The 26126-nt window shown below is 35.4% G+C and overlaps 1 protein-coding gene across 4 annotated transcripts; it reads left to right on the top strand.

The window, feature by feature from the left end:
* Window positions 1-1816: 1816 nt before the first annotated feature.
* Window positions 1817-26059, top strand: LOC113737032 (valine--tRNA ligase, chloroplastic/mitochondrial 2). Of its 4 annotated transcripts, XM_072083602.1 has the most exons (27): window positions 1818-2168; window positions 2599-2695; window positions 2895-3021; window positions 3707-3790; window positions 4044-4138; window positions 5638-5729; window positions 6003-6056; window positions 6431-6483; window positions 6575-6642; window positions 9198-9273; window positions 11971-12054; window positions 12584-12732; window positions 12871-12988; window positions 13074-13190; window positions 13588-13808; window positions 15261-15350; window positions 16028-16139; window positions 17691-17801; window positions 17939-18076; window positions 19442-19492; window positions 19568-19680; window positions 20964-21111; window positions 22411-22515; window positions 22635-22736; window positions 24102-24174; window positions 24326-24492; window positions 25369-26059. In XM_072083602.1, the coding sequence occupies exons 1-27, from the start codon at window positions 1916-1918 to the stop codon at window positions 25489-25491; spliced, it is 3021 nt and encodes a 1006-aa protein (XP_071939703.1). In that variant the 5' UTR covers window positions 1818-1915; the 3' UTR covers window positions 25492-26059. The 4 variants fall into 4 exon arrangements, with proteins under 4 accessions (XP_071939704.1, XP_071939703.1, XP_071939705.1 ...); XM_072083604.1 differs by lacking the exons at window positions 1818-2168; window positions 2895-3021; XM_072083605.1 differs by lacking the exons at window positions 1818-2168; window positions 2599-2695 and having other exon boundaries at window positions 2951-3021; window positions 3707-3776.
* Window positions 26060-26126: the final 67 nt, after the last annotated feature.

Raw genomic sequence — 26126 nt, 5'->3', positions numbered from 1 at the left:
TTTCTATTGGCTTTGATGGATATTATTTAGTAGTTGATTTTTGTAGTTTTAGACTTTTAGTAATTCCTACTTCTTGAAGCAAAGCTTAATCATCTTGCATTTGTCAACTTCTTAGACCAGTCACCTTTGTGCTTTAGCAAAACTTTCTCTTGGTTTGGAACGTAGAACTGTCTTAAGTGGGATGATTTTCCTTCTTCACTGATCAAAGGTAAAGAAAGCTGCATCCTCCTCTTCCTCATGTAAAGAAAGAATTGGCCTTAAATAATTTAAATTTCAAGTTTCCAAAACTTTATAAGAACAATAGCACAGTCTACAATTGCTTCTTTATATGAGCTTGATTAGTACCTCAAAATCTTCCACTGCTCATGCTAAAAAATTGGCATTCTGTTGAGTTTGTATTTTTTGTTATATCAATAAGTTATATGCATGATTGTAAAATCTTAGATGTTCTTAGTTAACTGTAATCTTAGTTAATTAAATCAAGCCTATGCCCATGGCAATCTGATTAAGTTATTGTAGCATAAGTTCCAACATATCCTGGATCAGTGTCATTGAAGCAAAGCATCCAGGCTTCGTTATGCTTCTGTGCCTTGTTAAGCAACCTTTTGAAGAATTAGGTTCTATTTGATAATTCAATTCAGCACTTAAAGTTGTTGGATTCAGATTAGATGCGTTTGATAAACAAAAAATTGAACGTCTGAATTAATTAAGTGGCACCGTCTTTTCTAGACAAGACTTGATCCCCCAAAAATAAATGATAAATTATTCATTTATTATTTAACATGTATACGCTCAAATGTATCAGATTTAGTATTTAATGATTTAATAACTTAATGGATTTAGATTTCAAACTTTTCAAATTTCAATTTTATCAAACGCACTCTTAGTAGTATTTCTTGTCATCAAAAGTTCTTGTCGCGTTGGTTTTCTTCTCTAGTGGGTACTTGTGGGAGGGATCAGGGTGGGGTAGGGAGCAAACGAGTCGAGTTTTGACTTAATCGAATCAAGTCTTGACTTAGTTTTATCAAGTTCGAACTCGAATTCGACTTCGACGAGCTGCTAATTTAAAGTTCGAGTTCGAAAAAATAAAAAATAATTATTTTATTTTGAAAAAATAAATAAAATGAAAATTTTAATATAAATAATAAAATATTAGGAATATATATATAATTTTACTATTAAAATAATATATACATATATATATACTCGAACTTGCGAGTCGAAGTTAACAAACTTAATATTTTTTAACTCGAGTTCGACCTCGAGTTCGATTTGGCTAGCTCAAATTCGAGCAATATCGAGTTCGAATTTAGTTTTGACTCGAGCTGCTCTAGAGCGGTTCGATTCGTTTGCAAACCTAGGACAGGGGAAGGGGGCAGAGGATGGCGCATGGTAGGACTGCAAACGAGTTGAATCGAATTGAGTTTTAGTCTAATTAAGTTGAGTCTTGACGTAGTTTTATTAATTCCAAATTCGAATTCAAACTCGATGATTTGACAATTTAAAACTGGAAATCGAGTTTGAAAAAGTAAATAAAATAATATTTTTTCATAATAAATAATAAAATATTAGAGATATATATGTAATTTTATTATTTATATATATACATATATATATATACACACACACACTTAAGCATGCAAGCCAATGAAATTAATATTTTTAAACACGAGCTCGAGTTTGAGTTTAATTTGACTAACTCAAGCTTAATTTCGAGATGAGCTTTGACTCGAACCACTCTTAAGCTGATTCGTTTGCAACCCTAGGGCAGGGCACTAGTATTCCTGCACATTTTCTTATTTCATGCATCTAAAACAAAAGTTCAAGATGCATAATGTGGTCATTCTTCCATAACTTTATGGTATGAAGTGTTCAAAAATAAAAGTTAAGGGTGTAACCTGATAATTAATATTTAATGCATGCCCAGTTTCATTCTCAGTTTTTTCCTTTCTGTTTTTTGGTTGATGTTTCTGGGCAAACCAAAATGGCATTCTATCTCTCGTTATCTTCTTCTTCTTCAGCTGCTGCTACTTCTTGTTGCTGCGCTCCACCATCTTCTCTGTACAGCAGGCTTAACCCTTTATTCTTCCCTCAACGACGCCGTAACTTCACTTCCACACTCTCCGGACTGAGAAGAAGAAGAAGAAGCAAGACTAAGTTCTACACTGGCAAGCGCCCCCCTCCCCCTCTCTCCCTTTTCTTCTTTCAATTATTAAGCAAAAAGAAAGAAATCCCATTGAAAAAATTAGGCAAGTTGCGAGTACAGAACAGCGGCAAAGAGGGTTATATCAGTTCTAATGCATTTCATCTTGTTGCCGATCGGTTGAAATTCCCGGAAGTTTTTACTTTCACTTCAATTTTCTGGAGTTGGGACAGCAAGAATTTTAGTTTCAGTTTTTTATAATTTCTATTTATACAAGAATTGGGCTAAATTTCACTTTTTGGAAATGGGTTCGGAAAAGATTAGCGCAAGGATTAACTGCTTGAGAATTGAAGAAATAACTGTTGGCTAAAGAATTGACGAAATGGCCTTTTGTTTTTCGTTTCTTTGTTATCCTGTTTGTTAGTTGTCTAAATACGGGTTTGTTTGAAATTCAGTTGCAGCAGCGGTATCAGCAGAGAATGCGGGCGTTTTTACTTCACCAGAGACGGCCAAGTCATTTGATTTTGCTAATGAGGAGCGCATATACAAGTGGTAATGTTTACTTCATTTCTTTGTTTTGATGGCAATTGCTCGCGCTTGCTTGTTTACAGAATAGCTGTTATCTTCCGGCACAAATCCTTGTGTTTATCGGCAAATGAATTTAGTCATCGTACTTTATCTAAAGCCACCTTTTACTAAGCCAAAGGGCTTTGTTTAGAATGTGTAACTGAGAATGCATGTTCGATATCAGGTGGGAGTCTCAAGGGTACTTCAAGCCGAGTTTTGATAGGGGTAGTGATCCTTTCGTAGTTCCAATGCCGCCTCCTAATGTTACTGGTTCTTTGCACATGGGGCATGCTATGTTTGTCACTCTTGAGGTATGACAAGATAGTTCACTGAAAGCAGTTTAGCCTCTTTTCCTCTTTGTGATTTGCTTACAACTTGAGTTCTTGTTGTTATTTATTATTTATTTATTTTTTATCAATTTTCGTAAAATCAGTTAAAACTTAGAAGTGTTGATTTAGGATTTGATCAGATGCTTGGTGAGATCTTATTATGACCTTGAATTATGGATTCTAGGTTTTTTGGTCAGATCAATGTTGATCACTTTCATGCTTATCTTATCTTGTTTACCATAGGCTATTATTTTAAAATTTCCTTTTCTATTACCTTCTTGGGCCTAAAATATATGCATTGTGTGTGGTAGTGGGAACTCAGTTTTAAACGGTTTCATTGCATGCCTTAGGATTTAAGAAGTAGCAAATTTCTGTTGATCTTGTACATGTGCTTAAACAGTGGGGTAGGATTAGTTAGGGGGGAAAAAGAGGGATGATCAATTTGATTGCTTGCTCCTGGTTACTCGCGTCATTAACTGTGGAAAACGTGACTTGTTTACCTACGTTTATTTTATTGAACAAACACAATTTAGTTTTATCTTCCTTGCTCTTATATGTTTACATCATACTGTCTGGGGGTTATCAGCTCTGGTAGATTTATTTGTGCTCTGTTCCCAATCATGCATCATCATATTTTATATTCCTGTTTAAACTTTCAATTTTTCAGGATATTATGGTAAGATACCATCGCATGAAAGGAAGACCTACACTTTGGCTTCCCGGGACTGATCATGCTGGTATTGCAACTCAGGTCTTTCTCTAGATTTGAAACGTATAATTTGGCATCGGATTTTGTACGTCACCATAGTATATAGTAAAACCATTAGAAACATTATTTTCCCAGAATAATCTCTTTTTCCTTAAACTACTTAAATGTTAATCATTCAGTCTCACTGAGATGAGACTATCAAGCATCCTCTTTCTCGCTTACTTCCACCAATGTATGATGTCAGTCTACAAGTAGGATTAGTGCTTCTCTAAATATATTTTTCTCTTGCTTTCAGTTGGTTGTGGAGAGAATGCTGGCATCTGAAGGAATACAGAGGGTTGATTTGGGTAGAGAAGAGTTTGCAAAGCGAATCTGGGATTGGAAAGAGAAGTACATCTTCTTTCTGTTCTTCCTCCAAAATTTCTAACTTGATATCTCCCACTTCATAATTGATTTGATCTTTGCATTTATATGTTTATTTAAAGGCATTAATTCTTTAGCATCTCTTTTAAGGATATTTTAAATGCTTGTGACATACTTTTAGGAGAATGTGGTCTTTTTTACCTTTTCTTCATTGGTTCACCGCAAGGGTGTGCATTCTACTTGATATTTTAAATGCTTGTGGCATAATTTTAGCAGAATTCGGCCTTTTTTACCTTTTCTTTATTGGTTCACTGCAGGGGTGTGCATTCTACTTGTCATATGATAATCTGGGACTTTTCTTTTGTTTTTTGCAGTTAATTTGAATTTTTTGGATGCGAATGAGGTAATGAAATTGGGTTTGCATAAGATAAAATAGTATGGAAATAGATAAGTTCACTACAAAAGTAGCCTCGTTCGTTATCAATATTTCTGTTACCTTGAAAAAGGCTTGTGGAGTTGCAGACAAATAAGGTGTCATCATTAATGGTGATCCTAGTTCTCTTCCCATATGGAAAATGTACTTGCCTCTTGATATTGCCTGATTCCTTTGAGTGCCTTCCAAATAAGCACAGTGAAAGTGTTGTTAACATTTGATCTGGTCCATTTTTGTCTACTTCGAGCTTAAATTCAGCAGGGAAAAAAAAAGATTCGAAAATCGCCCACAGAAGAGCTCTTTTCAAAAGTTCAGACATGACCTATCTTATTTGAACAGTTTTTTCAAGGACTTCTTTTACAATCTAAATTTAGAAAAGCCAAGTGTTAGCAAGTTATGCAGACGCATTTTGACTTGCTATAAGGTTGGCAAGATTATTGGTTAAAAAATCTTTTCTTTCCCTATACTGTGCAGGATTTCATTCTCTGTTCAGTTTTGCTTTAAATTTCTCCCCTTGATTCCTTTTTTTTGGTTGTAGACTGGCCAAGATATTTGGTGCTTAGTTGGTGCTTCCTTGTTTGACAACATATACTTCTGATGTTTTTTTTTGGTGTAAATCCAGTCATTGACAATTTATGTCTCTTGCAAGGAGGACATCTTCTCATTGGCTAGAGAATTAAACTAGTTTTTTGCTCTCCTAGCTTTGATAATCTCTCCTTTATTAGGTGAACATTAGACTCCTCTTTTCTGAGGTCAATATCTACTTGATAATCATCATGGATCCCTATGCATAAATCATGACATAAATATCAAGCTGACTCAAATTTCATGCAAGATCAGATTAAAATATTTGACAACTAAGGTGAGCATTATCTGACGCTGCTTACAAACTGAAGTTGAATTTAATAGCCCATGTTTTATATTGGTCTCCTTTTTTCGATGTCCTGCGTTTGCTGTACTACATTATTGTGAACCTGTGTTAATGTATTCATCAAATTCGGTTTTGGAGCTCTTATGGTATTCACGTGCTTGTGGAGTTATTCTCAAATTCAAGGACTATATTATGCTCTGCTTATTGGTATTCTACTTTTAGGTATGGTGGAACCATTACGAATCAGATTAAGAGACTTGGTGCTTCGTGTGATTGGACTAGGGAACGATTTACCCTGGATGCAGAGCTGAGTCGTAAGACATCTTTCATTTCGATAAACTCGAATTAGATATTATTTCTGTTAGGTAGCAGAAAAAAGAACACTGACAATTGGATAAGGTAACACATAAGGTTTGTGGTAAAAGTTTATTGCGTTGGCCTCTGAAGCCCTGTCTCCATTCTTTCCTGTCATATGGTTTTACTTTTCTGCTAATGTGTTCATTTCTGCTGACCACATGGATATTTTCTTGTACTAATTGAAATATGGCAAAAAGTATCCTAAAGCATTGAAACTCCAATTGTTGCAGGAGCTGTTGTGGAGGCTTTTGTTAGGCTGCATGAAAAAGGCCTAATTTATCAAGGTATGGGCTACCTCTTTTGTTATGCAAAAATTTACACATTTCTGGCAGACTAGGCAAATAAATTTTAATGAGTAAAATAATCTGAATGTCCAGCAACGTAAAATAATTGTGGAATTAGGATGGGTTTAGCTCTTTTTCCATTTTCTGGTTGCTGGGGCGATTTTATTATATCAACCAACAAACCGAGAAATAACATGACATCTCATCCAAACAATTGGGGGTGATAAGACATACAAAATTGGATGTTAGGTTCTTTCTCTTAGTTACCACGACATTGGGAAAGAAGAGATTTGGCCCTGATTAAGCTGGTGACAGTGGATGAATTATCATCTATAAGGGTTATTTCTACGGATCTAGTGGTGGTTTTGATGCAGGTTCATATTTGGTCAATTGGTCTCCTAATTTGCAGACTGCTGTTTCTGACTTGGTATGTTCAGTTATTTGGTAACCTTTTGATATCACAGCTGTCTTTGCTGCTTTATTTTTGTCTGTTAGTTCATGTTAATCTTTTTTCGTAGGAAGTTGAATATTCTCAAGAACCTGGTGCTTTATATTACATCAAGTACCGTGTAGCTGGAGGTTCGAGGTATAGATCAGCCATTTTTCTGATGAATATTTTGCTTACTTTTCGTTGCCTGTTGTTAGTTGATTAGTAACTTTTTTGCTTCAAGATATTGAGATGCATTCCTTATGTTGAAAATAGAGAGCATCATCTCCTTGAGCCTGACTCATGCATACCCATATGGAGAAAAAACATAGAGTTCATACCCCTTAGCACTTATCTTAGCTAAGCTTTCAACACAATCAACTAAAATCCATGAAAGGCTTTCCACTGAATATGACACTTTGGTGCTAACTTCTAAACGTGCATTGCCGTTGTCTTCTATTTATCAAGCCTATATGTTTGTGTTAAAAATTATCTCTTTGCTTCCCTTGAGAGTTTGTGTTGCTAGATTGCCAAATCCTTTTATTTTCAGAGATGTTATTAAGCACAAGCAATGGTAGAAAGGACTAGTTTCTATTGAAATTCTCAAAAAAAATTGATCACTTGAAGTTTTGCCATGAAGCTGTGATATAACATACACCACTTATACAAATATATGCTGATTTAACATGACTAATTTTAGAACCAGTTGCAGCTAGAAAAAGGCTACCACATGATCCATCAAACACATGGAGACCTCACTACAACACAACTGATTTCAGTTTACTTTCTCCTACGGAGACAACTGTGTAGATGCTCCAAATAGTGATTCATATCAAATTTATTGTTAGTGATGTTACAGGAGATAGTTTGTGTGCATCAGGCATTGGTAAAGAATTTAGGTAAAGTCATGGATTTTTCTTGTTAAGGTGTTCAAAACCAGTTCCTTCTTTCTCACTGGACTCCATGAACTGCCCAACGGAAGACGAAAAAAAAAAAAAAAGAGAGTTTGTCTCTTGAAAATGGCTATAAACCAGTCATTTATATTTTGTTTGATGGGTCAGCATCGACGGATAAGAAGGCAACCATCTGGCTAGTGCCTTGGACATCATTTTGGGTGAGGAGTGCAATGTGATTGGGCAGATACTGTGCACCATTAAGCATGGGAATGGGTAGCAATCCTCTCATGAGTTCTTATGTTTCATGGTCAAACATTTGGAAAAAAAATTGTGCCATTTCAGCTGAAATTTTCAGATAGCAAGGGCCTGATGGAATCATCTTACTGCACATAATGCCTAAAGAAGGTTTTGGCATAATGGCCTTCAATTTTTTTCTGATAGTACCATTTAGACAACATTTGCTAACTACTGAGTGTCATTCTTTTGTATTCTGACTCTTTTTTTAACCTCCCACTTTTTTCCTTAGCAGAATTAACTATAAATATCAGAAAATGGGCTTCAGAAATTAGGGTAAATGTGAAATTAATTACAGCATCGATTTCATTGGTACAGAATAAACATTGTAACAGCCATTTGACTCTCAAATCTGATAAAGTTGATGGCTGAATCATGCCAACCATTAAAATGCATGGCTTGTTAGTCACAAGGAAGAGTCGTAACATTCATTTTGTTGACAGAAGTGTAAAAGCATACATCTCCACAAACCAATGCATAATAGATATCTAATAAAAAATTTACATGTGAGTTTTAGGGGAGAAAACTGTTTAAACATCTTTGGCAATTACCAAGATCATGGAGGAATTACTTAACAAATCCCTTCAGTCCTATATCACCAGTATGGAGCCAACTGAGTCTTGATTAGATTTGAACCTGCTGTAGTATGTCTTTTAGCAATTCTAAACCATAGCATTCGTTTTGGCAGTGGGAGTATCAGGACTGAAAAGGATCCTAGGGATCCATTCATTCAAGTGCCTCATCTTGAATGGTAGAATTATAACTGCAGAAATTCCATTGCTTCAAATATTATATGCAGATTCATGACTGCAGCAGAAATTTGCCTTGTAAAAGACCCCTGAAGTTTTTTGAAGTCTACACAGAATGCAGTGAATATGGGCACATTGAAGACTCAATTTACATGGATAATAGTGTATTAGGACCATCTTCATCTTCATATGATACAACCCGTAACACCAGACCTTGAAAAATTGTATTACCTCTCTTTTGCTCAACTTGTTGGAGACAAATGAACATGATTATCTTTAGACTGAAGTAACTTGTTGCGGAGGTTAATTTGAAGGATACATAGATGTGAAAAGGCCTGGAGAAGATGTAAGCAGATGGAGGAAATATCCCAGGAAAAATGCAGTGAGTACTCTTTGCTGGGTGTGTCTGTTTATCCTTGAACATAAGCTCACAGGCCCTTGCTTGATGCTCTGCTGTTATGCTTCTGTATTCTCATAAATATTTGGAATCTGGAGGCACTTATAACTAGAATGGGGCCAGAAATTTGGACAGAATGAACTGGTCTGTCCCATAAACAGGTCCCTCTTCGAGAACTAAGAACATTTTTTACATGTCCACATTCTAGTGTATGGAAACTTATTTTAAGATGTAAACTGATGAGGCCCTTAACATGCAATTTCTGTCTTCTAAAAGCAAGCTGATTTACCATTTGTTTGTTAACATATTTATTTTTCATAGTGGAAATCTAGGACAAAGTTATCGTCTCTTTTACTTATGCTATTTTTTTGGTTGTAGGGATGATTATTTGACAATTGCAACCACACGTCCAGAGACCTTATTTGGTGATACAGCTGTTGCTGTAAATCCTGAGGTATGTTTCTGCCAGAAATGGCACTATTGTCTATTAGATTAATAGTAATGAATTCTCATAAGCATCATTTTATATTTAATATTAACGACAAGATCTATTATCGCTTTTTGCATGTCCTCGGAAATTTAAAGTTGGTGCGAATTCTCCCAATTTGTGGCCTACCATATGATCTGTTTTATAAATAGGCAGATGCTCTTTACCATTATGGATACCAATGGTATGTCCTATCATTGTGGGTATAATGGTAGATGCCCGGGATCAAGTTACTATTATTTCTTTTTCTGCTTTTGTATTAAGTTTATCAATTTTTTTTTAATAAATGATTGGCCACAAAAGGATTTTTTTTAGTGAACGTATCACAGCTTACTCTTTTCTTGTAAAGACGAAGAAAAAACTCTAATTTTTCTCCTATTTACGACGGGACGAAGAATGAAATTAACACTATATTTATTCCTTTTTCTACTTTTTGGGTTTAAGCTCTTATTTGCCCCCTCATTTGCTCTTTCTGTTTAAGTTTTTGCTCATAAATTGAAGAATAGTTCGCTCTTGCATTTTTCATGCATATACTTGAGTTAGCAGTTGCAATAGATTTCAAAGAGATGGAGAGAGAAGTTTTATCTTAATGAAGCTAACACAGTGGTTCTTGGGCATATGCTTGTTGGTCTGATTTCATACAGGATTAGAACTGTAACTTGGTTTTGCCTGACTGTCTTTTATCTTTACATTTCAAATTTAACTAGAGGGAAAGCTAACTTGATTCACTCGAGGTTTGCTTGATGCATAGCTTTTGGCTTGTAAGGTTAAGCTTTGTCAGTTGGGTCATCATTTAATGCCAATTTTCCAGTTCTCTTGCTGCTTATCTGCTGTACATACTCCTTAATCCCAGAGCTGAAGACAATGGTTAAACTTTTTGGCTTGGCAAGATTTTCTGTCGTAATGTGAGCCTTTTTCTACTGGATAATGGATTTAGGTTTTCCTTTGCCATCTGATTGAGACAAAGTTTTACAAATAGAATTCATCACATTATATTTCAGTGACCAATCAATTGCTGTTTAGCCAGGAATTGTCTTCGGATTTTGCTAGTTTCTTGTCTATTGCCTACTTTTTGTGCATTTTTTCTTAGTCATAATCAGTCTTAATTTTCTTCTGCAATAAAACCAAATTCTGATTTAATTGCTTGTGGAAATTAACCACCCCTTCAGTTGTCTTATGATATCCTTTATCCTCAGTTATGTAACTGAAAAACAATTAAAAAGATGGTAAAGAAGCTTTGAGTCTTGACTTTTGAGATGTAAGAGAAGTGTGCAGTCAGCAAGAATTTCACAAAAAGTAGCAAGTGAAAACTTGGATATTCCGAGTTTATTGGTAGGGAAAAACAAATAATTATGTAAAACTTGGACAAAAGAAATAGTCAACCGCATGCAGACAATGGTTAAATTCAAAAACTCATTCTAGTATTGGCTTTCTGTTTGTAGAGTATTGCAGTTTAGTGGCTAAATAGGACTATTGGACAGAAATGTTTTAGATCATTGATGAGAAGAATTTGGTTAAACAAAAGCGTGGTTTGAAGTTAAATCCATCTGATAGAGTCACAACATTTTATCTTGGTCTATAGTTACTTGTGCTACAAAATGTTTGAACTTCTGATAATTTGGTTAATCTGAAAAGGAAATGCTATGTTCTGGCTTTGGATTTCCTTTTTCCACTATTGCAACTTAATCAGTCACTTTGCTGTTTGCAAAATTAACCAGAATGCAAAGATGAAAGAACTGAGCTTTATTGTGTCAAATTGATATTTACAGAATTCTATGCTGTATAAACCAATTTACTTCCGTTCTGCTTTATTTATTTATATCTGACGCCCATGCCTTGTGAATGACTTAAAATATAACTATAGTGTCCACTAATGGGAAGTATTAAGTTGCATTCAAAATTCTGGATATTAATGGATGTTAGTTGGATTTGTATATTTCTCTCCTTTTTGAATTTCCAACTTTTGGAAATTGATTTTATAATACTACAAATGCATTTTCCATTGGTGTTGCCAGTAAGAAAACATAGTTGATCTGTGCATTGGAAATTCTGCACTCCAATCAGATATTTTATCCACTTGATCACCCCCTTCCAGATGGTGTTGGGGTGAAATGTGAACTTGACTCCATTATTTCATGTTAACTTACAAAGGAGAAGTACATTGAGGCAATATTTGACTTTCACTCTTATAAAGGTACTATAATGTCTTAGGGATATCCAAAGTTTGGATGTGGATGGTGAAGTATTTTTTGTGGGATCTCTGCTGAACAAAATTTGGAAAATAGGTTGATATAAAATGAGATGGAGGGATCAGGGACACTGAAGTTTGAGTGTTGTCTCATTTTAACAGCTTCAAATTGCAGTCAAAAGTTAATTTTCTGCAGAAGGTAAATCTGGAAGCCTACTGCCTGGACCTAGAATTTTTTTTTCATTTTTTTTATTTGAGTGGCCACCCATACCATGTTTTAGGATTAATCAACTTGTGTTCGAGTGAAGTAGAAGACTCTTGTCAGCTACTTCTTGGAGCGCTATTGCATCACCTCTCAGAGGCACCAATGAACTGAATGTATTTTTATTGCAGTTCCCTAGATTGTTGCTAGATGTCTTTTCCTGTGCAAAACAGAGTGCATCATATGTACACTGTTTCTTTTTCATCGTTTGCAGGATGAACGTTATTCTAAGTACATCGGCAAGATGGCTATTGTTCCATTGACGTTTGGACGGCATGTTCCCATCATCTCGGACAAGGTAGGGTGTAATTTCATTTTTTACTATTCTTATTGAATCAAGTTTCCGTGAGATCTAAAGGTGATAGAAAAGCTACTCATATGCTGATTTTGATGGTAAAAGCCTAAATGATGGCTAGAACTGTATCTTTATGGCTGGAATCTCAATAATCTTCACAGCATACTCAGAAAAAATCTGTTTACCTATTTACTTTTCAGCAATCTGAAATTACTTAACATGAGAGATGAGCTTCTTCCCTTATAAGTTGCCTTCTTTTGTCTTTTTTTATAGTCTTGGAATTCCTTTTCTTTCCATTTTGACTCTATTACGTGTTTCTTAACGTGTATGTTGTGTTTTAAATGCTCTATGCCTAGAGAAGTAGATGCATCTGTAAGCTATGTGGCTTTTTGCATATTCTTATTTGGATGAGAACTCTATGAACTTATTTTTCTTTCACGTCTACTTCCAAGGGTTGTCCCTAAAGCCGTTTATGTATGCTTCACATCAATATCATGATCTCTGAATGTAATGGGTTTTTAAAATTCGGCAGTATGTGGATAAAGACTTTGGAACTGGTGTGTTGAAGATAAGCCCTGGGCATGATCACAACGACTACCTTCTTGCTCGAAAACTTGGTCTTCCCATACTTAATGTGATGAACAAGGACGCAACACTGAATGAAGTTGCTGGGCTGTATTGGTGCGTAGCAAGATGCACTTTTGGAACATCAAAGAATTATTTTTTATCTATTATATTCTCTTTTGTTAACATCAGATACTTGTCGTACTGAATAATTTTGTGATTTGTTAATATCTTGGATTGCGCTTCTTCTTTCAGCGGTCTCGATCGGTTTGAGGCACGAAAGAAACTATGGTCAGATCTTGAGGAGACAGGCTTGGCTGTTAAAAAGGAGGCCTACAATCTGCGAGTTCCTAGATCCCAACGTGGTGGAGAAGTATGATTTTTCTTTCTTCACATAAGTTGTGAACTGCTTAAAGGTGATTGCTTATTGGGTTCTGGCGTTATATTGTGATAAGCAGATAGTTGAGCCTCTCATAAGTAAGCAGTGGTTTGTAACAATGGAGCCCTTAGCTGAGAAGGCTCTCAAAGCGGTTGAAAAAGGAGAATTGACTATTATGCCTGAGAGATTTGAGAAGGTGCATATGTTTGTAAAATTCTGTGTCTCTGTTTCTTGCAACATGTTCTTGGTGGCTACTTAGGAACCTTCTTTAAATCTTTGTAACTACTAACTCTCCCATAAGCCACGTATGGTCATTCCAATACATCAGAAAAAAGCTAATGTGTTCCAAGTTTTGAAAAGCTTTTATAGTGGTGGTTGCTCAACTGTCTTTGTTGTCTCTTTTCAAAGGAAAAGATTTCTCTGGCACATGGAACTATTTTTTTGCCTTTTTATATAAAGTGAGATAGAATAGGCATATATTCAGTTCAATTTTACTTTCATGAAGCCTGTTTTGTTATTTATCTCTTGGTTCTGTAGTGTACTATATAACTCTAGATTTTACAGCTTACACGTGTGCTACTTACTGACTCTAGATATACAAGCATTGGCTGTCAAATATCAAGGATTGGTGTATAAGTCGACAACTCTGGTGGGGACACCGAATCCCCGTCTGGTACATAGTTGGTAAGGATTCTGAAGAGGAATATATAGTTGCTAGGAATGGAGCAGAAGCCCTTGAAAAAGCTCAAGAGAAGTATGGAAAACATGTTGAAATATATCAGGATCCCGATGTTCTTGACACTTGGTTTTCGAGGTTAGTAGAATTTTTTTTTTGAGAATACTCTTAAAAGCCTTGCACCTATACCATCCTTGCAATGTGATTTTGTCAAATGGATCCCATTTATGTTGTAATCCCTTTTCCAGTTTCAAACCATACTTTGTTTGAAAAAATATTCAGTACTAGTGTATATATGCTATATTTCTTTTCCATAGGGAACTAAGTAAGTTAATAATTTTAGTCCTGTTTTGGACCAGTATCTGTTTTGAATTGTATTAATCGACACTAGATATAATAGGCTTGTTTTCAACAACTTATATAAGCGATAAGCAAATCATTTCAAATGAAATACAGTTGATTTTGAAAAATTGTAGAGACAACATGCTTTTGTTTTTCATGTTGGAAAAGCTAATCACTGTTTCTAACAGCATCTCACGGGCTTTCAAAAATAGCAATTTTCCATTGTAATTGTGTGCTTATAGATTCTTATGAGCTGTCGAGAGTAAGCCCAATGGCTGGAAAAGTCTGCTTGACCATATAATGTTAAATGGGGTATTCAATTTGAGTTGGACTATTTGATTACTTGCTCATAGATTTTGCAATGCAGTTAGCTCAGTCTGAAAAGTAGTTTGCTTTTCCTGGGAAATCTTCTCTAAGAAGATACTTTTGACTCTGTTAGGATCTGACTTTTTTTGTTGAAATTATTAAATATTATTTTGAATTGTAGATACGTTTCTCTGATAGTTATCTTAGAAGTGTATTACTCAATTTGCTTTTACATGAGAATTCTTTGGATTCTTTTTGGGGGCCTTTTGTTACCTAAAGAAAAGGATCATATTAGGTAATGTAAAGGCTAATACACATTAGGGTTCACATGGTCGTTAAGCATACTTAGTCATTAAACTTCTTTCAGTTCTTTAAACTCTGATTTTAGTTAGTCTAAGGTGCAAATTTTCTGGTTGCATTTTTTTTTCCAAGTTGCTGGTCATCTTCTAAATTCTTGACAAGCATGAAGTACTGATATTCTTCTTGAAAGAAAAGGTGCTTTATGTTGGGATTTAGAGAAATATATTAACAAAGAGTAATAGCAGAGATTGAAACAACCAGGTCAATCTGATGTTTAAATTGAATTGAAACAACCAGGTCAATTCATTTTAAAAACTCTGTTACTTGCCTGGTATATCTGATGCTTGACAAAGTGTCATCCTGTGAAACTCTTGCCAAAAGCTACCCTTGATTCATGAAAATAAATAAAAAAGAAAAATCTAAAAGATGCAAAACTAGACTACTGACTGAGCATTCTTAGTTGTAGATGTTGGTTCTGGTACTTTATTCTCTTCTTTTAATGTCTATCTGCTGAAACAATGAGAGCTAAGTCAATATTGCAGCTTGGATTTGGTTTCTGGAATTCTGAATGGTAATTATAAATCAGACACACTTCTGATGTATGATCTAGTTGAAACTTAACTATTTTATCTTTTCTTCTAGTGGGCTATGGCCATTCAGTACTCTTGGTTGGCCAGATGTGTCGGCGGAAGATTTCAAGCGGTTCTATCCTACATCAATTCTTGAAACTGGGTATGGACATCTTTTATGTCATTGGATTAGTACTATATTTGGGAATAATGAAAATGTTATTAATTGCACAGTTGCTTCTAATTGTACGTCATTTTGCTGAAACAAATTGTTTGTTAAAACATGAAAATTGCTGAAAAGAAAAGGGTTACCATCTCCAAAATACTATTGAACATATGGTAAAGATCATAACATCATGTCATTTTGATTTCAGCAAATAAATTCAGTTGCCAATTTGTTTTGGTTAATGAAAAATGATTTTGGCCTTTTGGAGGTAAAATCTATTCTTCTGTATTTCTTTAGTTATCTTGTTTGTGTTTATATGGTGATGAGGCCAGCAAGGTGCTAAAGGGTCTTTGTCTGTTTTTATTTTTTCCAGCCGGATGTTATTTCTACTATTTCAGTCTAACTGCACCATGGCATGCCAGCACTTGTTTTTATCTTCAGTTAACATGAAATTATAATGGCATACACAATTACTTCACGAAGGAATGTCTTTCTCAGTTGTGTCCTCGACTCCTTAAGTCTTCTCTAATTTGAAAAAGTTTCTTGCCGTGGATGAGCTGTTATTACCCTTTCTAGCCTTGCCCATATACAAATGTATCATACACTGTATGTGTAACACAATTCCTTTTAACTTATGCTCCTTTTGGAACATTGACCCATGTTCTGTTGAACAGGCACGACATATTGTTTTTCTGGGTTGCCAGAATGGTGATGATGGGAATTGAGTTTACTGGGACTGTTCCATTTACAAATGTGTATCTGCATGGACTTATCCGTGACTCTCAAGTTAAGTGTGGTTGTTTTCACTTGCCACATTACCACTTGTTTCTCCAGTTTTCTATGTGTTTTTTTTCCTGGTACAGTACCTGTCTCTCCATTAATTCAGCCACTGAGCATTACTTTTCTTGTCATGTACACTAGAAATGGGTGCTTATTTAATTCTCCTTCAATCTATCAATGCTTCAATTGTTGGTGCGATGAATTGTCATTAACCTTTTGTTTCACAGTTAAATCCTCGTAGTGTAACTATTCTTACTAACCAGAATGAATATTTTCATTGTGTCAACTTGGAGAAGTGTACTTCGTAACTTGATTGTTCGAATTTACATAATTATACGATATTGGCCAACATTTGAGCTTTCAACTTTAAATGTTCTCAGAAGCACTTCACTAGTTTAGTAGACTATGTCTATTTGTCAACTACCTTCCGAAAATGGGCATCTTGTGCGATATGTAATTGAAAGACAAAAGCATAAATATGTTATAGGAGATTAATTGGTGATTGAGTCCAGAAATTTTTGTTCAACTATAAATTAAGTTTTATCTCCTTTACTGGTAAAGTTGTTCAACAAACAATTGAAGGAGGTCTTCAATACTGGATAGAGCGCAATGAGAAGGCATGAATGATGTACTACAGAGAAAAAGTGATTTTTGGACCTATGTAGTGCTTCAAGTTAAAGATTTCATGCCAAAAATTGTAGTATGTGAGAATAGAATGATGGATTTCTTTATTATTAATTCCAGACAAAAAAAGTAGTAGTACAATGCTTTGGCTATGTCGTTCTTTTAGGTTATTCTTCCCCATAGTGTAGATTTTAGAGTTTTAGTTGATCATCAATTCCTCACTGTATCGAAAGGACCTACTTTCTTTACCCTTCCCACTGCTTTTACCCAAAAAGGAATAGTTATTAGTTGTCAGATTGTAATGTTTGTGTTCCATATTTCTGTCGATGAATTTTCTTTTGAAGATATAAAAATTTCCTTTTGCACATCCAAATGTTTCTGTCTGCAAAGGAGGCAATTTTTGTTTTGCTTTTAGTTCTAAATTGCTAACCTTTTGTGCATCTTTGACAAAAATTCTTCTTTAAATAAGAGTACATGCTGCTATAGTTCTCACACTGATCCAGACATCATGTATGCTTTAGAATGTAGGTTAAGATTTATTGTTTACTTGCATTTTTCCTTTAATATTGTAAAATTTGCAAACTGTTGACTAGTTATCTGTGGTTTTCACTTCAATCATTGTGTGATGTGAAGTGGCACATAATTAATCATGCAGGTCACTTGAGGTACATTTGTCAAAATGTATTGACAATCTTAAAAGAAATTGAAGTATATTATCTGCTTGATCTGTTAGGAGAATAGCTTTTCTAGTTGGACCTCTGTAATGATCCTTTAGAGTGACCATTAATTGTTGGCTTGCTGTTTCCTGTGCCGCAGTCTTTTAAATGCACTCTTGGCCTCATCCTTTCTTTCAGAGCTTAAGGTTAACAAATTCCCATGTCCTTTAACTAGTTGCTATTGCTGTAGTAAACCTTTTTAATCAACATGTTTCAGGGTCGAAAAATGTCAAAAACATTGGGGAATGTTATTGATCCACTGGATACAATTCAAGAATATGGGACTGATGCCTTACGCTTCACTCTAGCATTAGGAACTCCTGGTCAGGTTTGTTTCTTTTGAGAAGTTTGTAACTTTAGCAGTTTGTTTATTTATTTGCATGCTTTCTAAGAAAATTGCAAAACTGCTTTCAGGGTTGGCTATTTTGAAAAACTCTTAAAATTTTTGTGCCTGCTTTATTACAGGATCTAAATTTATCAGTTGAGAGGTTGGCCTCTAACAAGGCATTCACTAACAAATTGTGGAATGCTGGCAAGTTTATACTGCAAAATTTGCCAAGCAAAAGCGATTTATCTTCTTGGGAAGCGTTGTCAATTTATAAGGTTTGTATTCACTAATATGGCATGGTTACTATGTTTTTTACTTATGAAAGGTTACCTGCTACAGAATAGGGGAATTAGATGTGAGCCAATGAAAGAGTAACATAGCTATTGGCTTTTAAGTTGATGAATTGAGAATTCATATTTGCGGGTCTGAGTACTTGTTCCTGTATCCTCTTCAATTTTTATTGTAAGCAATTGTAACCCGTATGTTTTTGCTTATACATGTTTTTCTTTGGGGATCAGTACTTCATGGAATAAACATAAAAGTCATTTCAACATTTTTAGAAGCTGAGGTTCCAAGTAGACAAGGATGATTAATTGTTTAATCAGATGGGAGGCTGTGGTTGACTGCATAGGGTGTGTATTGCACAAAAAAGGTTGACAACCTAGCTATGTTTAATCAGACTGTATAGATCAGTTCAACAGGAAAGAGGTGTAAGGTCTTGTCTGGGTTTGTGCACAAAAGGTGTGTGTCAAGTTCCTTAAAGCCAGAGTTGTTAGATTGGTCCCATCATTTTTCACTCTCTGAAACTTACTGTTTGAATCTGAATGGACCTGACTGATTAAATTGGGAACCAAAAAGCAAACCTATTTGTTTGCTGGTGTTGTGCCTGAACGTTCCCAAGCGTAAGGGTAAGGTTCCTTGAGCCAAGTTCTTGATTGTTCACGTGATAGAATGCGTTTTTTGTTTGGGTGAGATTTTTAGGGATTATGAAGTAGATGAAAGATTGGGTAATTATCAATCCTTAAGCTGGAGGTATTTTGAATTATCTTATAATGAAACAGGGACAATTTGCATCTGGATCTTTGAGATACTTGCATTCCGAGTTAAAGTCTTCCCTGCTGCTTGATAATCTATATTGGATGTGGTGAGGCTGGAGATAAAGTAGATAACCCTCTGGAGTTTACTGTTGCATGATCAGTGCTCATTTCGAGGCTTTGATTTGTGAAGTGATTGAAAAAAACTGTTGTTACTTTAAAATATAGGGGATCTCATGCATTAGCCTCGATGATTGTTGGAGAGCTGTTTCCTATTCATCACTGCCATATATTTTCATAGGTGGCATTGTGTGCACTAGTGATACATTAACAAGACACTGCTTAGCACTGTACATTTCTATTCAGGAAATCAGCAAGTTGGGAAGGGCTTTTTTTCCCCCCTTTTTTGGATAATTAATTCAGTAGCATTTACTACGACTCTATAGAAGAGGGCTTTCGTAATATGTGAACATCTCTCTCTCTCTCTTATTTGCTTTTTTTTTTTTAATTTAAAAGGGTTCAACAGTGGCTCTCCACCTAACCCCGGCACTTTGACATCTCTCCTTGTATGTACATATTGCTTAAAAGTGTTCATTCCTTTCTCAGTTTGATATGGTGGAGTCTCTGCTCAAACTACCTTTGGCAGAACGTTGGGTGGTAAGAAACATCTAATACTTGTCATTAAGTCCCAAACCATTACCTCAGTGTCTTAGTGATTTCTTCAATATTCAGGTATCCAAACTTCACATTCTCATTGACACAGTTACATCAAGTTATGACAAATATTTCTTTGGAGATGTTGGAAGAGAACTATATGATTTCTTTTGGGCTGATTTTGCTGATTGGTATGTTTATGTTTTTTCAATTTCTATTCACAATTTATAGAATCTTTAGAGGGGATATTATTTTAACAAAAAGTACATTCTACATGAAGTTTACTGCAAACTTTTCTTCTTGGTGCCGTTAGAATTTAGAAGTTTTGGACATGCACAGGCTTTTTTGTTCATTAATGAAAAAAATTTAATATTCTTCTTTTTGTTTTCCCTTTGGCAGTGGCATATTAGTGTAAATCAGGAGGTTTGGCAATTAAATGCATATGTTGAATTTGCACGAAGCATTCTTATGCTCCCATGGGCTAGGATCTGTATGAGTTTAAGCATTTAACAAAGTGATTATTGCATCTTTATATACCTCATATGCGTATGTCTGTGCATATACTATGTTTCAGTGTTCTTTTGCTGTTCTTACTAAACACAACTAATCTTTTCTATTTATAGGTACTTGAATACTTATCCATTCAAGTCTTACATAGATCCTTTTGGTTATCTATTTTTTAGCTGCAAACCCCTATGTAAATATTAAAACTCCAAAAATAACTAAAAAGCTGCACCATAGGTGAATGGCAAATGATTTTTCACATGAGTTGGGGGAGGAGGAAATAGTGTTCTTAGAACATCATCTTGAATGTGAAAATAAAATTTCTTTAAGGAATATATGGCATTGTTTAAGAACATCTTTACTATACAAAGATATTTCCTTATTTGATTCTCCATAAGATTATCATGCCTAGGCTTTCTAGACTAGTCACTGTAGATCTTGTTGTTTCACAAACTTTTCATCATTTGGGTACAGTTATCTTAGCTATAGTAAGTGTGCTTAATCATTAAGAAGGCAAATAGTTGAAGTTAACTAGAAGGGTGAACGTAAGCTACATGCTTGTGTGGCATAGACGTCATACCTAGGTTTAGAATGGTCCTTTGAAAATTTTAATTTGTTTTTGGCTTCTAATTGGTAGGCTAGATGTTTACCTTGATTAAGATCTGTATTCTACTCCTACTATTTGAGAAAAGAAAAGAAAATATTATAATTTCTTTAGTAAACCTTTGACTTATCTTCTCATAAATCAAAAAATATGAACTTTGTGATATATTCTGAGTGCATTACTTATGATAGAGATGGAAATTGAAGAATTAGATATGGATCTGGTCTTCTGGAAATGATATCTATTTGTTGCTGCCATTTGATTTCTCAAACCTTCAGCCGTTACATTGTTATAAAACTACTCTAGAGGAGCTTATACTAAATCTAATTCAGATGTTTCCTATTTGCTTCTCATGTTCCCTTTCAGGTACATTGAAGCCAGTAAAGCTCGCCTTTATCACTCTGAAAGTCAGTCACGTGCTTCTGTAGCACAGTCTGTTCTCTTATATGTTTTTGGAAACATTTTAAAGATGTTACATCCTTTTATGCCATTTGTCACGGAAGAGCTTTGGCAGGTAAGCAGCTCTCTCTCTCCCTCCCTCTCTCTCTCTCTCTCTCTGCGATGTGCTGTTTTCTGGGTGGCTTATCTATGCATATATATACACAACTAGAGAAGTCAATATAATCTTTTTGTCGTCAACTGCTTCTTTAAGAAGCCATGCAAATTATTTATACAATATATGGTTGGAAATTATATGGGAATTATTTAAACTATATTGCTTCCTTTTACATGCATGAGAAAGATAATAAATGGAATTCAGGAAAAATTAAGATGCCTATGTGTATTGCTTGTGAATATATTTGGTGACCTTTAGGGCTTCAGAAAACAAATCAAGCATTTTAGAGATTTTCCTGTACATGATTTCCAAGTGAAATAATTTCTAATAATAAATAGACGAGTTGGGTGCCTTCTTTTTTGATGTCAAAGACCAGGAGTTAGATTTTGCCATTCCTTGAGGCTCGGGGTACTCCTATGTACTCTTAAACTCCTGAAATTAGGAGTTATAGGATAAATGAGCTTTCCCCTTTGCGTATCAACATGGTTTAGAATTTAGGGGTGTGGTGTGGACTGCCTTTCCACTAAATGAATGTCTGTATTGTCTTTACATTAGAGAAAGAATGGATAGTGGTAATGAATATATCTTCAAATTGGGTAATTGATCCTACTTTTTGTCCTCCTCTTTTTTTAATAGGTGGAATGTAGTATATAGAAAATCTGATTGTTTATCATCATGAAATTTGATTGACCAGCACACTGGTTGCTTATTATTCATAATTGTAATTGTGCAAGAGGTTTACCTCAACTAGCATCAAAAGCAGTCACCTTGCCAAAGTAGGCACTTGTATTTTTACCTCTTCACTAGTAGGCACTTGTATTACTTATGATACCTCTTCACCTTGCCAAAGTAGGACTCAATGTGATCTGGTTAACTAGGCACTTGTATTTTTACCTCTTCACCAGTGTAACGTAAATTTAGCTCAAATTCTGTTTAAATGTTTACAGATGCAAAATCAGAGTGTGGATGTTAATATTACCTTCATCCAAATAACAATTGAAGATAATTTTGACAGAATCCATAAAAGAAGTAAATCCTAGTCTAACTCTTTAGTAGGTGCTTCAGTAAACGATGTTATTCATCACAAATTGAGTCCCAATTTTTTACGTTGAACTTCTGACCTTATCAGATTCTGTTTCTAGATAGTTTGATAATCAGTCTGACGCCTGTGTAAAATGATATACATATTAATAATTAATTTATGTAAATGTCTACCTTGAAGAGCTTTGACTCTTCCATTTTTTAATTCATTGACAGGCACTACCTTCCCGGGAAGAAGCTCTCATGGCATCTGCTTGGCCATTGACTTCACTTCCAAGGCATGTTGAGTCAATCAAGCAATTTGAAAATTTACAGGCTCTGGTAAGCTTCTTCTGAACTTTACTCCATGTCACAGGTGCATCCATCTCTCCAGCTCCAGACTTGTTGTCTAGAATGTATGGCTTTTCCAGGGTCATTGACTTTTTAAAATTTTCATGCAGACAAGATCAATCAGAAATATTCGGGCTGAATACTCTGTTGAGCCCGCAAAGCGAATATCTGCATCCATTGTTGCAAGTTCAGAAGTAATTGAATATATATCAGTAAGTTTTTATCTCATTTATGTCAGTCTACTTGGTGAAAATTTTCTTATGCCTTGAATTTCACTGTTAATAGGTTTCACTTCATTGCTTAATGAAGATTGTTTTAGGTATGGCTGTGATAATGTGCTCAATCATGTTAACAACCTGAGAATCTCTACAGGTGATATGCATCGGGTGCCGCCATATGACTACCAATATTATGTAGTTGTATGTTTTTGCAATTAAACGTGGCCTTCTGAAATATGTATGTAAATGTTCATTCATAAGGCACCGGTGTGCATCGGGGCTCCGTATATAGTGCCTGTAACTAAAAGGAAAGACTGCCACTAGATGAAGATAATTGTATATGCTTTTATGTATGTTTCCTCTGCACGGATAGATGTACAAGAAAGTCTTCCATTGGAAGCAGAAGACTAAGATTAAGGGGCTGATTTTCCGTATTTAAAACAGAGAACTAAAAGATGTTGCCTTGGGGAAGGTGCACCTCAAATTCTATTTAGCCTCCTGCATCAATTATTGTTTCTCTCCTGAGGATAATGTGGAAGACAGAAAGCAGAAGCTAAAACACATCATCTCACTCACTATTACACATCCTTCAACAGTAAAGAAGTTAATTTTTTGAAATTAACTGCATATCTTTGTTTTAGCAACACCGAAACAGATATTGAAGTCTGAATGACTCCAGTTGGTTCCTCGACCGCTGATTAATAGTCTTTTGAGTGTGCTATTTGTTTTTTTCAGTTTAATACAAATAATAGGAGCGTGCATATAGGGGGTATGAGTCCTAAGGTTTGACGGTAAAATGAGAGTAAATTGTAGGTATTTGGCCAAGTTTTGAGCACCGAAAACATACAGAAAAATATAAAGAGCAAAGAGAAGAGGGCCCAAGTCTTGTTTTTTAGTCTAAATTCAATGGATTATTGTTTTTTAGTCTTTAAGGAAATTAAAAGGCGCATCTAAAGAACAGATAGATTATCATAGGCTCGGGGTTTTCCATAATCGGCTTTTCTATGACTTGACCTTGTAATGCCTAAAGTTGTGCAATAGTATCTCTTTTAGCAACATTGGTGTTATACCGATGCATGGAAATTTGCCATTTACAACCTGTTGTATAGTTACCCAGTAAACTGAGACGTCCTTTGTGGTAAATTGTGCACATCAATATTCGTTTCAATTTGGACCTTTAAGTAGAAGCAACGGTTGCTGAGATTCTTATGACTTTTCAGTCTGGTTTTTAGAAAGCACCGTGGGCAAGTAGTTTTGTGGTGCGGACAGTAATTTTTCTTGTCTAACGGAAGTGTGTCAAAATTCATTTTTCAGAGTTGCTCTGATCATATCTTACTCTTTCCTTTTTGCATGATGCAGAGAGAAAAAGAAGTTCTAGCTCTTCTTTGCAGGTTGGACCTGCAAAACATGATCTTTACGGATTCTGCTCCAGGTACAATTCCCGTGAGATTTATGATTGGTGGAAATTGAGATAAAATAAATTTTTGTGTTGTTAACTGTACATTTTTTCTTTTGGGTCTTGTTCTTTTTCGTCATATTTATTGGGATCTGCATGTGGCCTATTTGACGTGGTTGATGTTTAGGGAATGCCAATCAATCTGTACATATAGTTGCCAGTGAGGGTCTGGAGGCATACCTTCCACTTGCTGACATGGTGGATATATCTTCTGAAGTCGAGCGCCTTTCCAAGCGCCTTGTAAAAATGCAAGCTGAATATGATGGACTAATGGCTCGTCTAAGTTCACCCAGTGTGAGTACTTTGTTTCATATTGACTAGGAACCTATTCCTAGCTCTTAATTTCCAAATGAAACATTTTGACTTCTTTTATCTGATTGTATCCCAAAAATGTGGAAAAACTAAATGAAGTAAAAAAGAGGATGGAGTTCCAGTTTAATACGAATGGGATGATTTTCTAGCAGTAAGAATTTGGAGCTAAATTGCTCTCTCTTCTTCTGCTTCGTCTTCTTTGTGGTGTCTTTTTTAGTTCAGGTTTGTGTTTTTTAAACTTGTAATGCTCGAGTGGGGGCTGACAGCCTAAGATATATCAGCATCTAATGAAAGTAGATACTAATAAGAATCTTTGACAATGGAGTTTTCATGGAACCCATTGTTCATTACCTTTTAGGTTCCTGTCATATATAGAGATGTTGCTTCATCTGTTTTTCTGATTGCATAATTATGTAACAAGCTGATTCTGGTGGCTCATTCTGGTGACTGTAGTGGCAAAGAACGTTACCTAGTTTGATTCTGGTGTACACATCGAAGCTTTAAGTTTTTTATTCAACATAAATACATGACGGTAAAAGCCCATGTTTTTAACCAATTAAAGCACAACTAAAGATTTTACCGTTTATCCATCTTCTCACTTGTCCCTATTGTGTGGGATGCGTTGAATGTTTGTTGTGATATAGACGGACTTCTGTGCACTGAGCATGACAAGAGGAAACTTTGTTGCATAATGATTAGTTGACAGTCTTAAACTATGGGGTAAATGTTCTCGTGATGTGTATGTCATATTATCAATGCTAAGCTTTGATGATTAAATGCATAACATGGCCAATAGTTAGCTTTAATTTTTAATTTTCGCGTTTCATGCTCTCATGCATTTTTATTTGCTGTATACAGTTTGTAGAGAAAGCTCCAGAGCACATTGTTCGTGGGGTTCAAGAAAAAGCAAGAGAAGCTGAAGAGAAGTTAACGCTAACTAGAAATCAGCTAGCTTTTCTTGAATCCTCGGTCTTGGTTTAAAAATGATTCTTTTGCATTTAGAGGATGATACGTTTAGATACAGTTGGAAGATCCAATCATGTTCTCTTCTCTCTAGCAGTGCTGGATGCGTGCATTTTGATCCCATGTCCTCCATTTTGAAGGCGTTTGAGTTCCCTACTTGGCTTCAAGACTTGCTATAGTCGGACAGTTTTTCCCATGGGATTTCCAATTACTGCAAGACTCTGTTTGGACAGGAGAATCAAGCATCTTGTCAGAAAAAACATCTAGTGTTGGTAGCGATTCTGCGCTGCATGGCCACCAAGAGGAAAGAAACAGCAGAGCCATGACTGTATAGCCATTTTTTCTCTGGAAGTGCTACGCAGATAGAACTTTACTTCTAGGTTTTGTAGCTAGATGGATCTCCATATGTTATAGCATTCACAGAGTTTCCTTCCCCCAGCAAGCACTACCTAGAGATAAAAGCAGAGACAGACCACTTTTTTCCCCCCTTTGGGCAAGGACTTTCTCAAGATATTCTGTTCATTTTTCTTATCAGGAAATATTTGAGTTAGGCAATAGCAAATCTTTCTTTTGTTGTGGCTGCTTATCATTTTTGTCCTTTTTAAGTATCTGCTTGTGCTTGTACATTTTCCAGCAGGGGACAAAATTGCCTG

Source organism: Coffea arabica, chromosome 3e (assembly GCF_036785885.1).
Source record: "Coffea arabica cultivar ET-39 chromosome 3e, Coffea Arabica ET-39 HiFi, whole genome shotgun sequence".
NCBI classification, from domain to species: domain Eukaryota; kingdom Viridiplantae; phylum Streptophyta; class Magnoliopsida; order Gentianales; family Rubiaceae; genus Coffea; species Coffea arabica.
The sequence above is the reverse complement of the archived record's forward strand: the minus strand, read 5'-3'. Positions and strand labels throughout refer to the sequence as shown.